Below are 17,076 nucleotides of genomic sequence, written 5' to 3'. Positions count from 1 at the left end.
GGAGCCTATCCCAGCTGTCTTCGGGCACGAGGCGGGTTACACCCTGGACTGGTCGTAGTGTCTGGTGTGACATATAAAATACTTAAATAGTGATAATTGCTTTCAAAAGAAACAAAAATTTGATAATGACATTTCACACAGGACAGTTTTGTAAACAGTTTTGACTAAACCCAAGTTAGTGGGTCGTGTAAGAAGAGTAAGCTATTGCTGGAGCTATTGGTGCTGGAGCCTATCCCAGCTGTCTTCAAGCGAGAGGCGGGGTACACCCTGGACTGGTGGCCAGCCAATCACAGGGCACATATAGACAAACAACCATTCACAATCACATTCATACCTATGGACAATTTGGAGTCGCTAACTAACCTAGCATGTTTTTGGAATGTGGGAGGAAACCGGAGTACCCGGAGAAAACCCACGCATGCTCGGGGAGAACATGCAAACTCATGCAAACACATGCAAACATGCTAGGTTAATTGGCGATTCCAAATTGTCCATAGGTATGAATGTGAGTGTGAATGGTTGTTTGTCTATATGTGCCCTGTGATTGGCTGGCCACCAGTACAGGGTGTACCCCGCCTCTCGCCCGAAGACAGCTGGGATAGGCTCCAGCACCAACACGACCCTCGTGAGGATGAGCGGTAGAAAATGAATTTTATGAATTTTGTTTTTACTTTTACAATCAGTAACTGTTACATTTGTTCACTTCCTGCTTTCCATAATACAGTTTAAGCAGTTTAAGGTTGTTGTTTTTTTTTGTTTTTTGAATGTACAGTAAGAGCCCATGTTCTTCCTGCAAAACATGTTAATAAATACTTACTGTACATATAAAATATAATGTTGTTTTTGTCAAATGTTGAATATCTGTCAATGTATTGCCAAATTAGCAATGTGTCAAATCCTGAAAGCATTAAAACAAACTAAAACGCCACCCACCCACAACACAGATAGCGTTTAAAGCCCGTTCGCCACGCCATATCTAAAACCTCACAACAGATTGTCAGTTCTTGATTAAGAAAGCTCTAACTGTGCCGATTATGTTTTATAGCCCTCGACATGACTGTTCCTTAAGGAGTTCACAGAAATGTAAGATGGGAGCAGCGATAAAAACTCTTTAATGGCAGGAGAGATAAGATTTACTTAAGAGTGACTCATGTAAAGCTGATTTGGGCCTCCCACTCCCCCCCCACCCTCTCGCTTTGAAATAATCAGCAAACGTCTTGAGCAAATAGAAGCATTGCAGAAGAGCAGATCGAACATGTTGTAAGAGATGACCTCTGTGCACGCAAGCAAAACACACGAACGACCGTGTTTTGTGCAGAAGAATTATTATCGCCTATCCCCGCATACGAGTCTTCACCGCAAAGGTCGATGACTCCGTGATCATGGTGCCAACAACACTTTCTGGACGTTTTAATCACCTTCGTTGGTGGTTGGATGGCTGGGGGCTTGTCAAACTCTAATCATGGAACACATCATCTCACAATCACACCTCTGGAAACGTTAATTGGAAGAAGACTATTTTTATGAGTACTTTGTATAACCCGTGCACCGTTAACAAGTTCAGCTACATGAGGTTTACTGCTGGCTGAACTCGAGATCGTTGACCTGCTGCTGTGTACTGGCACTTTCTCTTCAAATACACCACCGCTGTTTGCCATGTCACATGCACCGGGAGAGACGTTGGATGCCATTTTTTTTTATTCCAACTATACTAGTTGTTGAATTATTACTGAATTGTTCATAATTATATGGAAATATCTATCAAAATGTATAAAATCAGAGATGTATAGACGGCCTTTCACGGTTGTAAACATGATACTGTTGATAGAAGCTCAACAGTTAAAGGGACTGTATGCAACGGGCATCAACCAAAAAAAACAATAGTAGTTTGAAAGAACATATTGTACAAAACAAGCCATGAATAGTACTGGTAATGGTAATGGTAATGGTAATGGTAATGGTAATGGTAATGGTAATGGTTTTATTTCATTTTAACATGCATCAATTACAATTGAATGCATCCCATAATCAGTTCCCAGTTCCACATGTCCAAAAGGAGTAGGAAGAAGCAGAGCTTATTAAATCTTACCCGTCCATCTGGTACTTTTACAATCAGTAACTGTTACATTTGTTCACTTCCTGCTTTCCTAATACAGTTTAAGTTTTTTTTTTGTTTTTTTTTTTGTCATGTACCGAAGTACAAGGTGAATTAATGCCATTCAACTGGGGATTTTTATAATAATGAATTGTGGAATTTTTTTTGTTTTAAGTAAAGGTAATGGGGATCCTTACAAATAAACAGATCTCATTGGTGACTTTTTCCACCTTAAAGAAAAAACTAAAACACTCAGATAAACAAATAAACATGGTAGGTGTGCAATAACAGTACCTTCATTTATTTACTGAAACAGAAAACAAGATGAAAAAAAAACAAAACATTGTTACTTTTGGCAAGTGGGCATATTACACATCTGAAAAGACAACATGGCTTGAAAACATGGCTTGTCCTTCACTGGGCATGCTGGAGCCTATCCCAGCTGTCTTCCTCAAACAATGCACAACGATGAGCCAATTCAAGAAACAATACAAGCAGTTGATGTTTGCTAAATACAAGGATGAAGAGTCTTGAACCAGTCATGATGTGCTATATATATCACTATATTGACACTTACTATGGTACCCATTATGTCATCGGATGCTCATATCACCTCGTACTTCGGTACGAAGTACATTATTAAAAAAAAAAAACAAAAAAAAACCTTAAACTGTATTATGGAAAGCAGGAAGTGAACAAATGTAACAGTTACTGATTGTAAAAGTACCAGATGGAGGGGTAGGATTTAATAAGCTTTGCTTCTTCCTACTCCTTTTGGACATGTGGAACTGGGAACTGATTATGTGATGCATTCAATTGTAATCTGATGCATGTTCAAATGAAATAAAAACATTACCATTACCATTTTTTGATCCTTTGTATTGAGTTGTGGACAGCAAATTCATCAATAATAGGAGGATCATAAAGTTTTTAATCTACTAGCTCGAGTCAACGTACTACAGTAGATCCATCCTATTGATTTAGAAAGAGCTCAAACCAAGACAACCTTTAAAAACAGCCATTAGTTTTCATCAAATGAGCGTAATTGTGAAAGAATAATGAAATCATCGCCACTGATTGAGTCAGACGGGTCATTCCGTTGTCAATAAGCTGGAGTCAAGATAGGCGACAAAATGAAATCAAGTGTTGAAAACAAGGCTCTCGTGCGTCATTTAAAAACAACAATGAAGCCTCGGGTGATTTATTTGGCCTCTTAATTATATGAGCATTAGCTGAGATTTAGCAGCAAAGTAGCTCTGAATATGATGGACTAATATGACTCGGCGTTGGGACTCGCCGCACATGTGGTGTTAGCGCGTGGTAGAAAGCCTAGCCGGGTTCATTCATTCATTTTCTACCGCTTTTTCCTCACGAGGGTCGCGGGGGGTGCTGGAGCCTATCCCAGCTGTCTTCGGGCGTAAGGCGGGGTACACCCTGGACTGGTTGCCAGCCAATCACAGGGCACATATAGACAAACAACCATTCACACTCACATTCATACCCATGGACAATTTGGAGTGGCCAATTAACCTAGCATGTTTTTGGAATGTGGGAGGAAACCGGAGTACCCGGAGAAAACCCACGCATGCACGGGGAGAACATGCAAACTCCACACAGAGATGCCCGAGGGTGGAATTGAACCCTGGTCTCCTAGCTGTGAGGTCTGTGCGCTAACCCCTAGACCACCGTGCCGGCCTAGCCGGGTTATGAAATGTAAAATATACAAAGTGATTTAACGCTGGGTTCGCCTCTCACGGAGGAACTGTTGAACCATTGCCGATGAAGAGAGGATGGAAGATATCGAAGTTGTCCTATCTCTTCAAAGAGAAAAAAAAACAGTGATTCGCCATTGGAGAGGTTAGTTAACCATCAACCTGATATGCGCCACCTCTTCTGTGGTTAGCGGCACGAGGGAAGGAGGCCAGCTTATGTCAGTATCCTGTCAGGTCCCCATCAATTCTGGGAGCTACCTTATGTCTGGGTGGAGCCAGATTGCCCCAAAAAAAAAGGCAAGGACACTGGAGGTGTGTTGGGGTGTGAGAAGAAGTAGGAGGGTGGGGGCACAGTAGCTTCTTGGACAAGTCTTTCTGTCACATTGTCAGGTAGTGGAGCATTTGTTTGTCCAAAGCACAAGCAGGCAAAGATGGACATGGCAGACTACAGCGAGGCTCTGGACCCGGCGTACACAACGCTGGAGTTTGAAAACATGCATGTGCTCGCTATGGGCGCAGGTGAGTCCCATACGTACGACTGCGGCCGGCGCTCAACTTTTGAGTCTTTCGCCGGTCAAGGGTCGTTTGCTTCTCACTCAGAGCTATGATTCTTAGCTGTGGTCCACGGGGCCATTTTTAACATGTATCAGCTTGTGGACTATCATGCTGTTAGATTGATTTCATTGGCTTGATGTTTGAATGGGTGGTCATTATTGGTGGTCATTATTCTACTATTACATAGTCTGTTCCCACAGTGTCCATATCAGTTTTATTAATACCTCAAGTGCTTCCAGTGAGATCAACTTATTTAAACATGCACTCTCCCGTGACGTGACGCCTGGCTGGGGAACTTGATTCAAAATTCCCATTGAGAACAGAAAAAAATAAGTATTCAATCTCTCTGAGGGGTTATTTTTCATGCCAGAGCTGCCTGTTTTAATCAGTAGATGCGCCGCGCTACGTTGTGATTGATTGAGCCAAAACTGTCACAGAATCAAACCCCCATCCGTCATGTTCTTATTGACTGTCTGAGCTACTCAAGGAGGTAAATTATCCCCATAAACACTTTTGAGTGATGGTTTTTCATCAGCAATCGACAAACGCCAATCATTGCGTTTGCTGAAGTCGTTCACACCTTCTCATTATTAAGCTCACTGGAATGGGCCATGCTGCTAAGTTCTTACTGACTCCTTTTTTCCGTCCCCAGACTCCTCGCCGGCTGAGAGCACCAACATGAGCGCCACCGGTCATCTGACGGCGGGCAGCCTGTGTGCTATATGTGGAGATAGAGCCACCGGCAAGCACTACGGAGCATCTAGCTGTGACGGCTGCAAAGGCTTCTTCAGGCGTAGCGTCCGCAAAAACCACATGTACTCGTGCAGGTGGGATTTGAATGCAGCTTCATATAAGTCAAATGTTTTTTATGATTGATTGACGGCACAAAATGCATTCAACTCACATTGCAGGTTCAATCGACAATGTATTGTGGATAAAGACAAGAGAAACCAATGTAGATACTGCAGACTGAAGAAATGTTTCAGGGCTGGCATGAAGAAAGAAGGTAGGAGATTTTAATCTTGTTAAAGCAAAAAAAAAAACAGAAAACAGCATGTATGTTTTCTTGGAAAAAAAAAAAAAAATCTCAGTTTGGTCTCATTAAATTGACACCAGTCAGCACGGGTGTGTTGCAACAGAGAAGAGTAGTACTTTGTTAATGATCACTCCGCAGGGCGATGAAGTCTCTCACCGGCTTATGCTGAGCAAACACCTCTGAGCAATAATAGCCATATACTGATAAACATACAGCCTTGGAAGTCTTTTTTTTTTTTTTTTGTGAGAGACTTGACTCGGTTGCATTCATCATGCATGCATGTAACACGTATGAACGTGTGCAGCTGTGCAGAACGAAAGAGACCGAATCAGCACCAGGAGATCTAGCTACGAAGACAGCAGTTTACCGTCCATCAACGCACTCATTCAGGCAGATGTGCTGTCAAGACAGGTATAGGCCTTCTCATCCGGCTGCCGTTCGCGAGCACCCGTAATAAACCAATAACTTATTTAACCCTGCCTTATTTAGATCACGTCCCCTGCTCCCATCCTGAACAGTGACATTCGCACCAAAAAGATCGCCACCATCACAGACGTGTGCGAGTCCATGAAACAGCAACTTCTGGTGCTTGTGGAGTGGGCCAAGTACATCCCGGCGTTCTGTGACCTGCCCCTAGATGACCAGGTAAGACTCAGACACAGTTGACATAGTTGTATAGACATTCTGGTCACTCATCAACCAGCCGACTGCTGGGACAACATCCATCCAGAGTATACGGATGAGCATCCAAATAAGTTCTTTTTAAAACAAGCAGCGGAATAAATGAAAATAAATGATTAAAACTTGTGACTTTTCATCACCCACAACTTTAAGTCCTCCATGCTGAGTAGTTAATGTATTTTAATCCCAAGTTAGAAAATGATGAGCTAGTTTTAAAGTTATATCCCTCCTTGGTAAAAAAGCGTTGAATCATTAACAGTGGGATCACCGGTTCTTGGTAACTGATTTGCTGATGCTGTATTTGTTTTCCTCTCAGACCAAAAAATGTTAGAAAATGCTTTAAATAATTCCATTTTTCTTTCAGGTGGCATTGCTTCGAGCTCATGCTGGAGAACATCTGTTGCTTGGTGCTGCAAAGAGATCTATGTTATTTAAAGATATCCTCTTATTAGGTAAAACTAGCACCTCTACGAGCATGTTTCCATCATGCTTCTGCAGTCTACAGTACTGCAGTCCTGTTAGTACTCACAGTCAAAGCTCATTATGTTGCAGGAAATGACCACATCGTTCCCAGGAACTGTCCGGAACTAGAGGTGGGTCGGGTAGCTGTGAGAATCCTGGACGAGCTCGTGCTTCCCTTCCAGGAGCTTCAAATAGATGACAGCGAATACGCCTGCTTGAAGGCTATTGTTTTCTTTGACCCAGGTATTATAATCAAAACAATAAGAAGGCTAAAAAAAATACCCCTTATTGTGTAGTCGTCATAAATGATAGGGCTTCTATGTGTCCACAGATGCAAAGGGTCTGAGTGACCCTGGGAAGATCAAACGAATGCGATACCAGGTTCAGGTCAGCCTGGAGGACTACATCAACGACCGGCAATACGACTCCCGGGGACGTTTCGGGGAGTTGCTCCTACTGCTGCCGACCCTACAGAGCATCACCTGGCAAATGATTGAACAAATCCAGTTTGTCAAACTTTTTGGCATGGCCAAGATTGACAATCTTCTACAGGAAATGCTTCTCGGAGGTAAGTGTGCTCAGATTAGCGATAACTGAATAAGTGTCGGCTTCGTTGACATTGTATTAGTAGTTATTTTGTGCCGTTGGGACAATGGGATTACAATGGAACGAGAAGAATTCAGTAAAATGGTGACGATTTTGGTTTTATTTCATTTGAACATGCATCAGATTACAATTGAATGCATCACATAATCGGTTCCCAGTTCCATACTATGTCCAAAAGGAGTAGGTAGAAGCAAAGCTTATTAAATCCTACCCCTCCATCTGGTACTTTAACAATCAGTAACTGTTACATTTGTTCACTTCCTGCTTTCCATAATACAATTTAAGTTTTTTTTTTTGTTTTTTTGTTTTTTTTGAATAATATGAACATACAATGACATAATGTGTACCATAGTAAGTGTCAATATAGTGATATATATAGCACATCATGACTGGTTCAAGACTCTTCATCCTTGTATTTAGCAATTTTGACGAGAGAGAGAATTCAAAACTTGCTTGCGGTTGGCCATTTTAATATCAACCTACACTATTTTAATAAGATACTCTCAATCATAAATAATGGAAAAGAAATGAAAGAATGCATGCCGACTGAGGCAGGGAAATCACAATTTTAAAATCATGCCCATGTGCTTGGCTGCACGGTGACCGAGTGGTTAGCGCGCAGGCCACACAACTAGGAAACCCAAGTTTGATTCCACACTCGGGCATGTCTGTGTGGAGTTTGCATGTTCACCCCGTGCATGCGTGGGTTTTCTCCGGGTACTCCGGTTTCCTCCCACATTCCAAAAACATGCTAGGTTAATTAGCGACTCCAAAGTGTCCATAGGGTATGAATGTGAGTGTGAATGGTTGTTTGTCTATATGTGTCCTGTGATTGGCTGGCCACCAGTCCAGGGTGTACGAAGACAGCTGGGATAGGCTCCAGCACGCTTGCGACCCTCGTGAGGATAAGCGGTAGAAAATGAATGAATGAATACATGTCCATATATTTAGTTGGAGGGATTTCAACGCATCATACACTGCCAATTAATAGAAAATATGCTAAAAAGTGTTGATTTGGTTTTGTCTTATAGGTTCTGCCAATGAAGCTCCACACGCACCTCATTCTCTTCACCCTCACCTTGTTCAGGAGCACCTCAGTAGCAACGTCATCGTGGCCAGCAACATGCCAACGCCTATCCATAATGGACAAATCTGTATGTAAAAAAAACATGTAATTAGTTCTCAATGTTTCAATGTTTAGTCCTCATTTTTTACAGTGGAGGGTTCGAGACTCTGATTGAGTTAGTTTGATTGATCCAAATGTGCAGGAAGTGTTTCTCTCCGAGCTCTATGTGCAGCCGAGTCATGTAGCTGAAAGGGCTCGGCAGAATAATCCTTCAAATTCTTCACGCAAACTAATCTGGCTTACTTTGTCAAACAAAACTTCTGTTATTCTTTCTTAACATGTTTAATGCTCTGAGAAATTTCACAAAAGTGCTTGTTCTTTATCTGAAAATTACGTTGTCCCGAGATATGTTCTACCACAGGATGGCAAATATAGACCCACTTACAGTCCTGGCTAACGCTCCGCTTTGCTTTGTGTTCTACTTTTCAGCCACTCCGGAAACCCCAATACCATCTCCGCCTACAGCCTCCAGCTCAGAACATTATAAAATAGCCCAAGGGGTCATAGCCACTGTTCCCAAGCAGCCAACCTCCATCCCTCTACCGACCATTACCAAGCAAGAAGCTGTCTAAAAAGAGTTTTTACGGTGTTGGATTAGGATCTTCATTTGTAACTTTCCAAATATGGAGACACTTAAAGCTGTCAACTGGACTACGACAAAGTATCGAAGTGCCTTGAAAATAATGACACTAATATCCCTTCCTGTTTCCAGTTTAGAGACTACTGGGTTCCGACCTTGTTCACACACGCAGTTGAATGCCACAGAAAAATAATTAACAAAGCTATTTATCGTTCTGTGTGATTGGCATTTAGAACATGGTTGTGTATATAGTTTTTTAAAAGGCCAACATTCCCTTCTTTTGTGTGGACATTGCTTATGTTTGACATGGCGATGAAACCATGTCAGTATTTTATGAATGTTACAGGGCTTTGCATTCTGTTTAGTGTTGCGTGTTTTTATATTTCATGTTCATTATGTGGTACAGTATAATGGTGCGGCATTGCATTTTATCAAAGCTAAAGAGAAAAAAACGTGAAAAAACGCTTATCTTGTTATGCCAAGTCTGTGTAATAAGACTAAAATATCTGCTTGTTTTATATACTAGCAATAAGTAATATGTTCACACTACTTTTTTTCTGAAGCAACCACACCGAGGAGGTTCTCCAGGAACATGCGGTTCTTTTCTTTTTGTTTTTTTATGTGTATATTTTATGTTTAGTACTTTCAAGTCACGTTTTACTGATAATAAATTGTGTCTTGTAACCTGTACTGCCTTACAACCAAGCAATATGTTGCCATACAATGTGAAGATGAACTAATAAATCAAGATCTATTTTTACATTGCAAGTCTTTCAGTTCTATCACACACACTATACAAGTAATGCATCTATTTTTATGAACTCTCAAGAAAAATAAAGGCGTGTTATTTCAAAATAAAAATACATAAAGCATGGTGCAACGTGGAAGTGCTATTCCATCTCTGATAACATGTTGTTGTACATCGATTTGAAAAAATAGAAAAAAAACATGATTCAATTGAAGACATATTCAATTTTTTGTATTATTATTATTATTTTGTATAATTATTATCATTAGTACAAATACTGACTAAAACACCTGAAATGTACATGAATAAATGACATGTGATACACAATATGAATTATGAATGATATGAACTATTATCCTCATTTGGGTCATGGGGGCATGCTGGAGCCTACCCTAGCTGACTTTGTGCGAGAGGCGGGGTACACTTGGACTGCCAAAATTAAAAATTCAATTTTTTTTATATAAAGTTAAACTGTATTTAAAATATACCATATCATTTTGATCATAATTGTAATGTTGCTAAAATAAATTATTGTTTTGTTAACTTACTACAATAACATTCTGCTGTTAAATACTATGCATTTGTGGAATGAAGCTGTAAAGTTAAAACATTATTATTATTATTATTACTAATTCATAATTTTTTATTTGACATATATACTTCTCCGGTCTGGGGTTTTACTTTGAATGATGTAAATATTTAAGTCTCAACATGAGTTGACAAGTACAGTCCAGAGGAAGGCAAATTCTGCCATCTACAGCATGAACATGCACCACCAGTGGGTTCTGGCCTTAAACAGCAACGTAAGCACCATATTTTAATGTAGACAAAGAAAGAAAGTTATTATATATGTTTAAAAAAATATTAAACTGCACTTACCAGGGGAGGAAAAATGGAAAAGACTGATTAAAAAAGTGGGTTAAATAAGTGTATAAAAGAAACGAATGTGAATCGAAGAGTGTTGTCATAATTTAAAAATGACAATACTGTATTATAGCGAGTATATTCACTGACATGTTTATGGTGCTAAAGTTTGCATACAATTACTGTACAATGCAGGACTAAAATACTACGTCATCATACGTCACTACAAGACGCTTCCGTATTGCGCACGTGACAACCATTAGCCAATAGAGATTTAGTTACTCGGGGAGTTGCGCACGTGACAAACATTAGCCAATAGGCATCTAGTTACCCGGAAGTGATGGGTGGTTGACAAGTCTGTTGTGATTTTTGCCACTCGATCGTAGTGGTGAATTGACGCACTTAATATGTTAGTACCAACCCTGTAAGTTGAGTTAAATGCATTTTCAAAAATCAGCCCTTATTCTGATGTCAGGATTGTCGCATAGTCTCATTCAAGGGTCATGTTAAAATGAGCTATGGAATCCATGTTGAGTGATGGTTTGATCCAACCGTGACCTTATCGCCTTTGAAAAGGTTTTGAAGTCAAGTCCACTGTCACCGGGTAAGTTAAATATCTGCTGGCTATCGTTTAAATGCTTTAAACGGGTGTGTCATACCTGCTGTGTTGGTTTCCCAAACAGCTCCATCCAGTCAGTTCATGGCTGAGTCTATCGATCTAAGGTCTGGCTCAGTCAACCTAACAGCAGCAACAGAACCTGTTTGGTTCCCTGGACCCCCACCACCCGTTTACACCTGCACCCTGAGCCCTGAGTTGGTGGCGAAGGCACGAGAGGAGCTCCAGGAGAAACCAGAATGGCGTCTAAGGGATGTTCAAGCACTACGAGACATGATACTGAAGGTTTTTCATATTCACTTACTTGCTTTAAAAGCCATGCATGGTTAAAGGGACTGTTTCTAGATTACAGTTTTTGAAACTCAAAAAAAACATCATAGTTGTAAGCAATAGTGGCTTAAAAGAACAGATTGTATAAAAATTGTTATACATTTTTATTCTCCCCAAATACAATAACTGTTGTTCATGACTGTCACACACAACACACACCCAAACACGGTAGGCGGGATATAATGTCAGCACTGGTTTGACATATGACATGCTGTAGAAAATCTGTTTACAATCTTCTTAATACATTTTTTAACATTATTAGAGCCCTCTAACATGAAAAAACACCCACATCGTCACCTGTACATTCATGTTACCCGATATAGTAGATTGTGCTTGTGTGTGTCGCAGTAAATGTATTAGGGTTGGGCGATATTTTTTAATATACCGGTATAGATTCTTCCAATGACAAGAAAATTACTTATACTAATAGAAATGATAAAACGTAAACAAGACGAGTTGATGACATTGCACAGCGGCGGATATGATATGATAAGATGAATAAAATGCTGTCATGAAAGGAAGCTAAAAGACAATTTAACAAGTTATATACAAGATATCCAAAATATACACATAGTATTGCACAGGAGCATATGCAGGAGCAGATATATTAATTTTAGTGCAATGATAAATGGGTCATAAATAAATGATAAATGGGTCATAGGAACCCGTTCAGTACAGTTCCTTTTTTAAAAATAGCTAAAAAGCGTCCTCGTTAAACAAATATACCAGCTCCACTTCTTTTTAGTTGTGAGTTATCCTGACTGCTGAAATCAGTTGTCAGGTTTTCCGTGACTTTAATGTGCAGGAGCAGCCCAATCTCAGGACAAGGCTCGATGATGCCTTCCTTCTGCGCTTCCTGCGGGCCAGAAAATTTGACTACGACCGAGCACTGCAGTTGTTGCTGAATTACCATGCAGGACGTAAGGCTTGGCCGGAGGTGTTTCAGGAGCTGAAGCCATCTACGGTGAAGCATGTACTGGATTTGGGCTTTCTCACAGTCTTGCCTCAACCTGACCCCAACGGAAGGTACATCCTCTGCCTCCGGCCAGGTGGGTGTTTGCATTGTGAATTCATTTCAAGCCCACATTGAAAATGTTCTTACAGTTTTTAGTCATTTGTACAACAATGTCAAATGTGCAAATACTGAAAACAGTACATATTTTTTTTGACTGTGCTTTTGATTAACGTTAAACTTCACTTGTACTTCCTTATGCAGGAAAATGGAAACCAAACGACTATCCATTTGTTGACAATGTGAGGGCCCTTTATCTGACGCTGGAGAAGCTGATCCAGCCGGAAGAAACACAAGTTAACGGTATTGTTATCCTGGCCGACTACACTGGAGTTGGAATGTCACAGGCTTCCAATCCAGGCCCATTCCTTGCCAAAAAGGTTGTGAGCATCCTTCAGGTAAGAAATCTGAATCTCATCTTTTTTTTTTTTTTTTTTTTTATTTTATTTTATTTTTTTTACAAATAAGGCCATGTCCATACCAACACATATATTTTAAGAAAAAGCATAATGAATACATTTTCGGCATCCACATGAGTAAAAAAAAAAAGTTTGCATATAAAAACACATTCACTGTCTGTCATACACAAGTTTGGCCAATCAGAAGCCTGAAAAAGCTACCACACGTAACTTGGTAATGCATTATAACGGCTCTGTTCATTAATATTATGCTATATTAGATGTAAAATCATTGCCCACTTACAGAGAGCCCAGGAAACACTGATTGTTGTAATCACCCGTGCATGTTAGTATAAGGCACACACACACATTCGTGTCTCTCGCTAATGTAACTAACGTTCTGTTGTTAGATTAGTTTGAAAAAACATGAATTATGTTGCACATGACACAAATGACACAATGTTTTATTCATCTACATAGAGTTTTTGAAAATCTTCACTCTGGCCAAAGTTTTCCAAATTCTCAGCTTTTGAGGACAAAATATAGTGCATTTAAAAAATATATCCATATTTTGTATGGACATGGCCTAAATGTTGTTGAATTGCTTTGGCACTCACATCACGTGTTTGACACATCCCAGCTTTGCCTGCTTTTGAAAGCAGCTTCTTTTCTAATTTACAGGATGGCTTTCCAATCAGAATCAAGGCTGTTAACATAATTAATGAGCCCCGGATTTTCAAAGGCATCTTTGCTGTTATCAAACCTTTTCTGAAGGAGAAAATGGCAGAGCGGGTAACTTATCTTCTTAGTCTCCTTTAGTTCCACACAACAGAACAATTTTGAATCATTTGTATCCCTTTTATCTTCATGCTTGTGTTGCACAATCATTTTCATCAGATAAAATGAAATCTCTTGAGAGTAGTGACTGTGTACTCATTAACATAATGATTTGATGAATGGCGTAACTGATGTCCTTTCATTGTTTCGTACAGTACGTGCTTCACAGCTCAGACCTGCGCTCTCTGCACCGGAACATTCCCCGCTCGGTTCTGCCAGAGGAGTATGGAGGCGTTGCAGGCCAGCTTGACATGCGTGCATGGTCGAGACTGCTGCTGGACTCTGAGGAGGAATTCATAGTGGAGTTCTGCCAGCCAGATCCACTAGAGGGTGTCGTGCTGCCAGAGTCCATGATGTTTGATGGAGGGGAAGCCAGCGGTCAGGGTGAAGACGCTTTCAGGGGTCTGCGCTCTCAGCTTTACTCATGTTACTGATAATTGGTGGAGGAAATTGCAAATATTCAATATTTTGGACTAACACAGAAGAACTATTAGAGTTGGATGGTCAGTGTTGTGTCGTTTGCGCTCCGCTCATTCTGTCACCAGCTGCAGGCAGCATGTGACACGAGCATGGCAACAACCTCATTAGTGTTTCAACTATAAACGGCCACATCTAATTATTAATGTTTTTCACTTTACATAACATCACGGTCCCTTTTTCGTACGGTGCACGGTCTGCATAGTCTCATGCTCCTACAATGCCACTGTTAAGATTAAAGGACAAGCGGGGTGGATTAACGCGAGCATCACCTGCCTGATTTAAATTTAAACATGACCAAAATATCTCACCCCTCTCGCTTGAAGTCCGCCGGGATACGCTCCAGCTCACCCTTGATCCTGAACAGGATAAGCGGTCGAAAATGAAAATATCTCTTAGCGATGCACTGAAGGCATAGTAGTTGGGAAGGTAGTAGATGGGAAAAGTACCACGACATAGTACCGCGAGAACCATCATTTTTATTACATGTCAGATGTCATATCTAAACAGCTATTGCATTGCCTTAAAGTGATGTATCATACAGTACTAACCAAAGCTATATCCATGTGTATTTTCATTACCGTATATGTACCAGGTTCGCTTGCATTGTATTCGAGCACCTTTGCTTGATTACGCTTTAGTTTTCTGTTGCCTCAAATCCTTTTTTATAGAGGATTATTTTTCTAAATTCTGATCATCTGCCTTGTGTTTTTTATATTTTATTTTAACCTTTCATGACTTGTATATCCGTCTGTCATCACACATTCCCAACACATGGCCCACACACGGTGAATGGGGATACGCAGCGACTGAACATTCAGTTCTTACTATGTCCTGTGTATGGAACTGTGCCATAATACTACATCTTTTACTCTTATTGCTTACTTGAGCAATAGCATTATATTTTACGCATGCCTCTTGCTGTAAGTGTATTGTGTCGCAGAATTTAACAGTAAAGTAAAAATCCAAATGAAATGGTTTTGTTATAATTAGAAAGCGGAAGTTGTTGGAGAAGGAAGGCTCTCTGCTGAGTCATACAGCCTGTTGGCATTTTTACAAAGCTGCTCTGGACGGGATCTGAGTTTCTTAAAACGCTCTCATGATTCACTACTGTGGGACCATCAGAGCAATGCGGTCAAAGTAGAAAAATGCTCCATGATACTGATTTTTTTTAATATATAGTATTGAAAAACACTAGGAATAACACCGAAGCGCCAATGTATCGGCAGTGCGATGGTACTGGATGATGTTGAGGCTATTGGCGTACTGGTGGTGTTTATTTAGTAATTGCACACCGACCCCAGACTTACTACAGAAATGCAGCAAACTTCTAAATGTAAACAGATCATTTCATGTCCAGGTAAAGAGAAAATATTTATTTCTTGTGAGGCAAGGCCACATTGAAACTTATGGATTTCATTTGTGCCTATTGAATCACAGTGTCAAGACTTCAGAATGATTAGATACAATATTCACAACATTGAAAAAAATCTATGTTGTCTGTGTAGTATACATCTGTAAAGCTATTATTTCACTTTACATGTTGTATACAGTAAACCTCGGATATATCGGAAATTCGCTCACAACGGACAGATAAAAAAAGAACCGATTTTTCTGTAATGCATTTCCAATAAAAATTCATTGCATATATCGGATTTTTTATAACGGATTTCGCCTATTTCGGACAAAATCTCCAGTCCCGTTCCAATGCATTTCCATTAAATTTCCCTCGCATATATCGGATGGCCGCATCGTGGCGCTCCGATTCGCCGAATCGTGACAGGCCGCTATACGACGTCATTTGCAGCGTTGCCTGCGCGTCCAGGTACATTGGAAACATAGTCAAGGAAGTGCCTTTTTATAACGGATAAAATCCGATTTACGCATATACCGGATATAAATCCGATATATGCGTAAAACGGACATTTTCCGGTATACGCATATAACAGATTTCGCTTATATCGGACAAAACCAGTGGGAACAATTGTATCCGAGGTTTACTGTATTTCCAAATGCCTTTACTTTGTGAGCCTCAACATCAGATGTTGGCCAGCCTTTCAAGTCAAGCAACTCTATGATAAATCCAGATGTTGAAATATAGTATTTCCACCAGAACATGTACTGTATGTTTTCCAGTGCAGAGCTATATGTGCATGTGTCTCTCTTGATTAAAATGACCTCAGCATGTGAGCCTGCTGGTCTCCGTTTGGCCTGTTGCCACAGAAACATTAACACAGAGCACAGCTCCTTCATGCTTCTTCTCTTTTCTCTGTCATGGGAATATACTGCATGCACTATTTTGATACTCGTGGCCTGATGTTTCTTTCCTGATTAAGAGTCTTGCACTCATTTTAGAATGTTATAATACATGCCAGAAAAGAGCTTGTAATATTGAAATATTTGTCAATGTAATGAATACAGATATGTAGCGACTCCAAATTGTCCATAGGTATGAATGTTTGTTTATATGTGCCCTGGCGACCAGTCCAGGGTGTACCCCTCCTCTTGCCCGAAGACATCCGGGATAGGCTCAAGCATACCGCCGTGACCGCAGTGAGGATAAGTGGTATAGAAAATGGATAGACGGTGATGTAATCTCTTTGCTTGAGCTTTTCTTGACATTTAACAGAAAACCTCATGTTTTAGTGCACGTGAGACGAGAGGAATTTCCAAAGTCAAGAGCACAAGGGGGTAAGTCTTATCTCCAGCTTGTGTTTCTCAAGCGCTCAGATCATAGAATAGAATGGCCTGTCTTGAGATCTGCAGAAAGACCTAAAAGGTCAATCTGGCATGTACCATTCACTAAATGAATGGAAGTTAACCTCAAAGCCAGCATGCATCTCATTTTTTTATTATATAAAGCCCAAATCAGTCAAATGCAGAACGACTCCATGTTGCAGTCCCATGATTGACTTTGCTTTTTGCACAATATTCGAGACGA

The 17,076-nt window shown here is 40.4% G+C and overlaps 2 protein-coding genes across 2 annotated transcripts; both read left to right on the top strand.

Annotated features, from left to right (window-relative positions):
- Positions 1-4,017: 4,017 nt before the first annotated feature.
- On the top strand, positions 4,018-9,597 carry hnf4a (hepatocyte nuclear factor 4, alpha). Its single transcript, XM_058051187.1, has 10 exons — positions 4,018-4,326; positions 5,015-5,189; positions 5,274-5,368; positions 5,703-5,809; positions 5,888-6,043; positions 6,444-6,531; positions 6,632-6,784; positions 6,873-7,109; positions 8,179-8,301; positions 8,703-9,597. The coding sequence occupies exons 1-10, from the start codon at positions 4,239-4,241 to the stop codon at positions 8,843-8,845; spliced, it is 1,365 nt and encodes a 454-aa protein (XP_057907170.1). The 5' UTR covers positions 4,018-4,238; the 3' UTR covers positions 8,846-9,597.
- A 1,220-nt stretch (positions 9,598-10,817) lies between these two features.
- On the top strand, positions 10,818-16,137 carry ttpal (tocopherol (alpha) transfer protein-like). Its single transcript, XM_058051188.1, has 6 exons — positions 10,818-11,069; positions 11,149-11,366; positions 12,217-12,460; positions 12,628-12,821; positions 13,503-13,613; positions 13,814-16,137. The coding sequence occupies exons 2-6, from the start codon at positions 11,166-11,168 to the stop codon at positions 14,090-14,092; spliced, it is 1,029 nt and encodes a 342-aa protein (XP_057907171.1). The 5' UTR covers positions 10,818-11,069; positions 11,149-11,165; the 3' UTR covers positions 14,093-16,137.
- Positions 16,138-17,076: the final 939 nt, after the last annotated feature.

Source organism: Doryrhamphus excisus, chromosome 16, assembly GCF_030265055.1.
Source record: "Doryrhamphus excisus isolate RoL2022-K1 chromosome 16, RoL_Dexc_1.0, whole genome shotgun sequence".
Lineage (NCBI taxonomy): Eukaryota > Metazoa > Chordata > Actinopteri > Syngnathiformes > Syngnathidae > Doryrhamphus > Doryrhamphus excisus.
The sequence above is the reverse complement of the archived record's forward strand: the minus strand, read 5'-3'. Positions and strand labels throughout refer to the sequence as shown.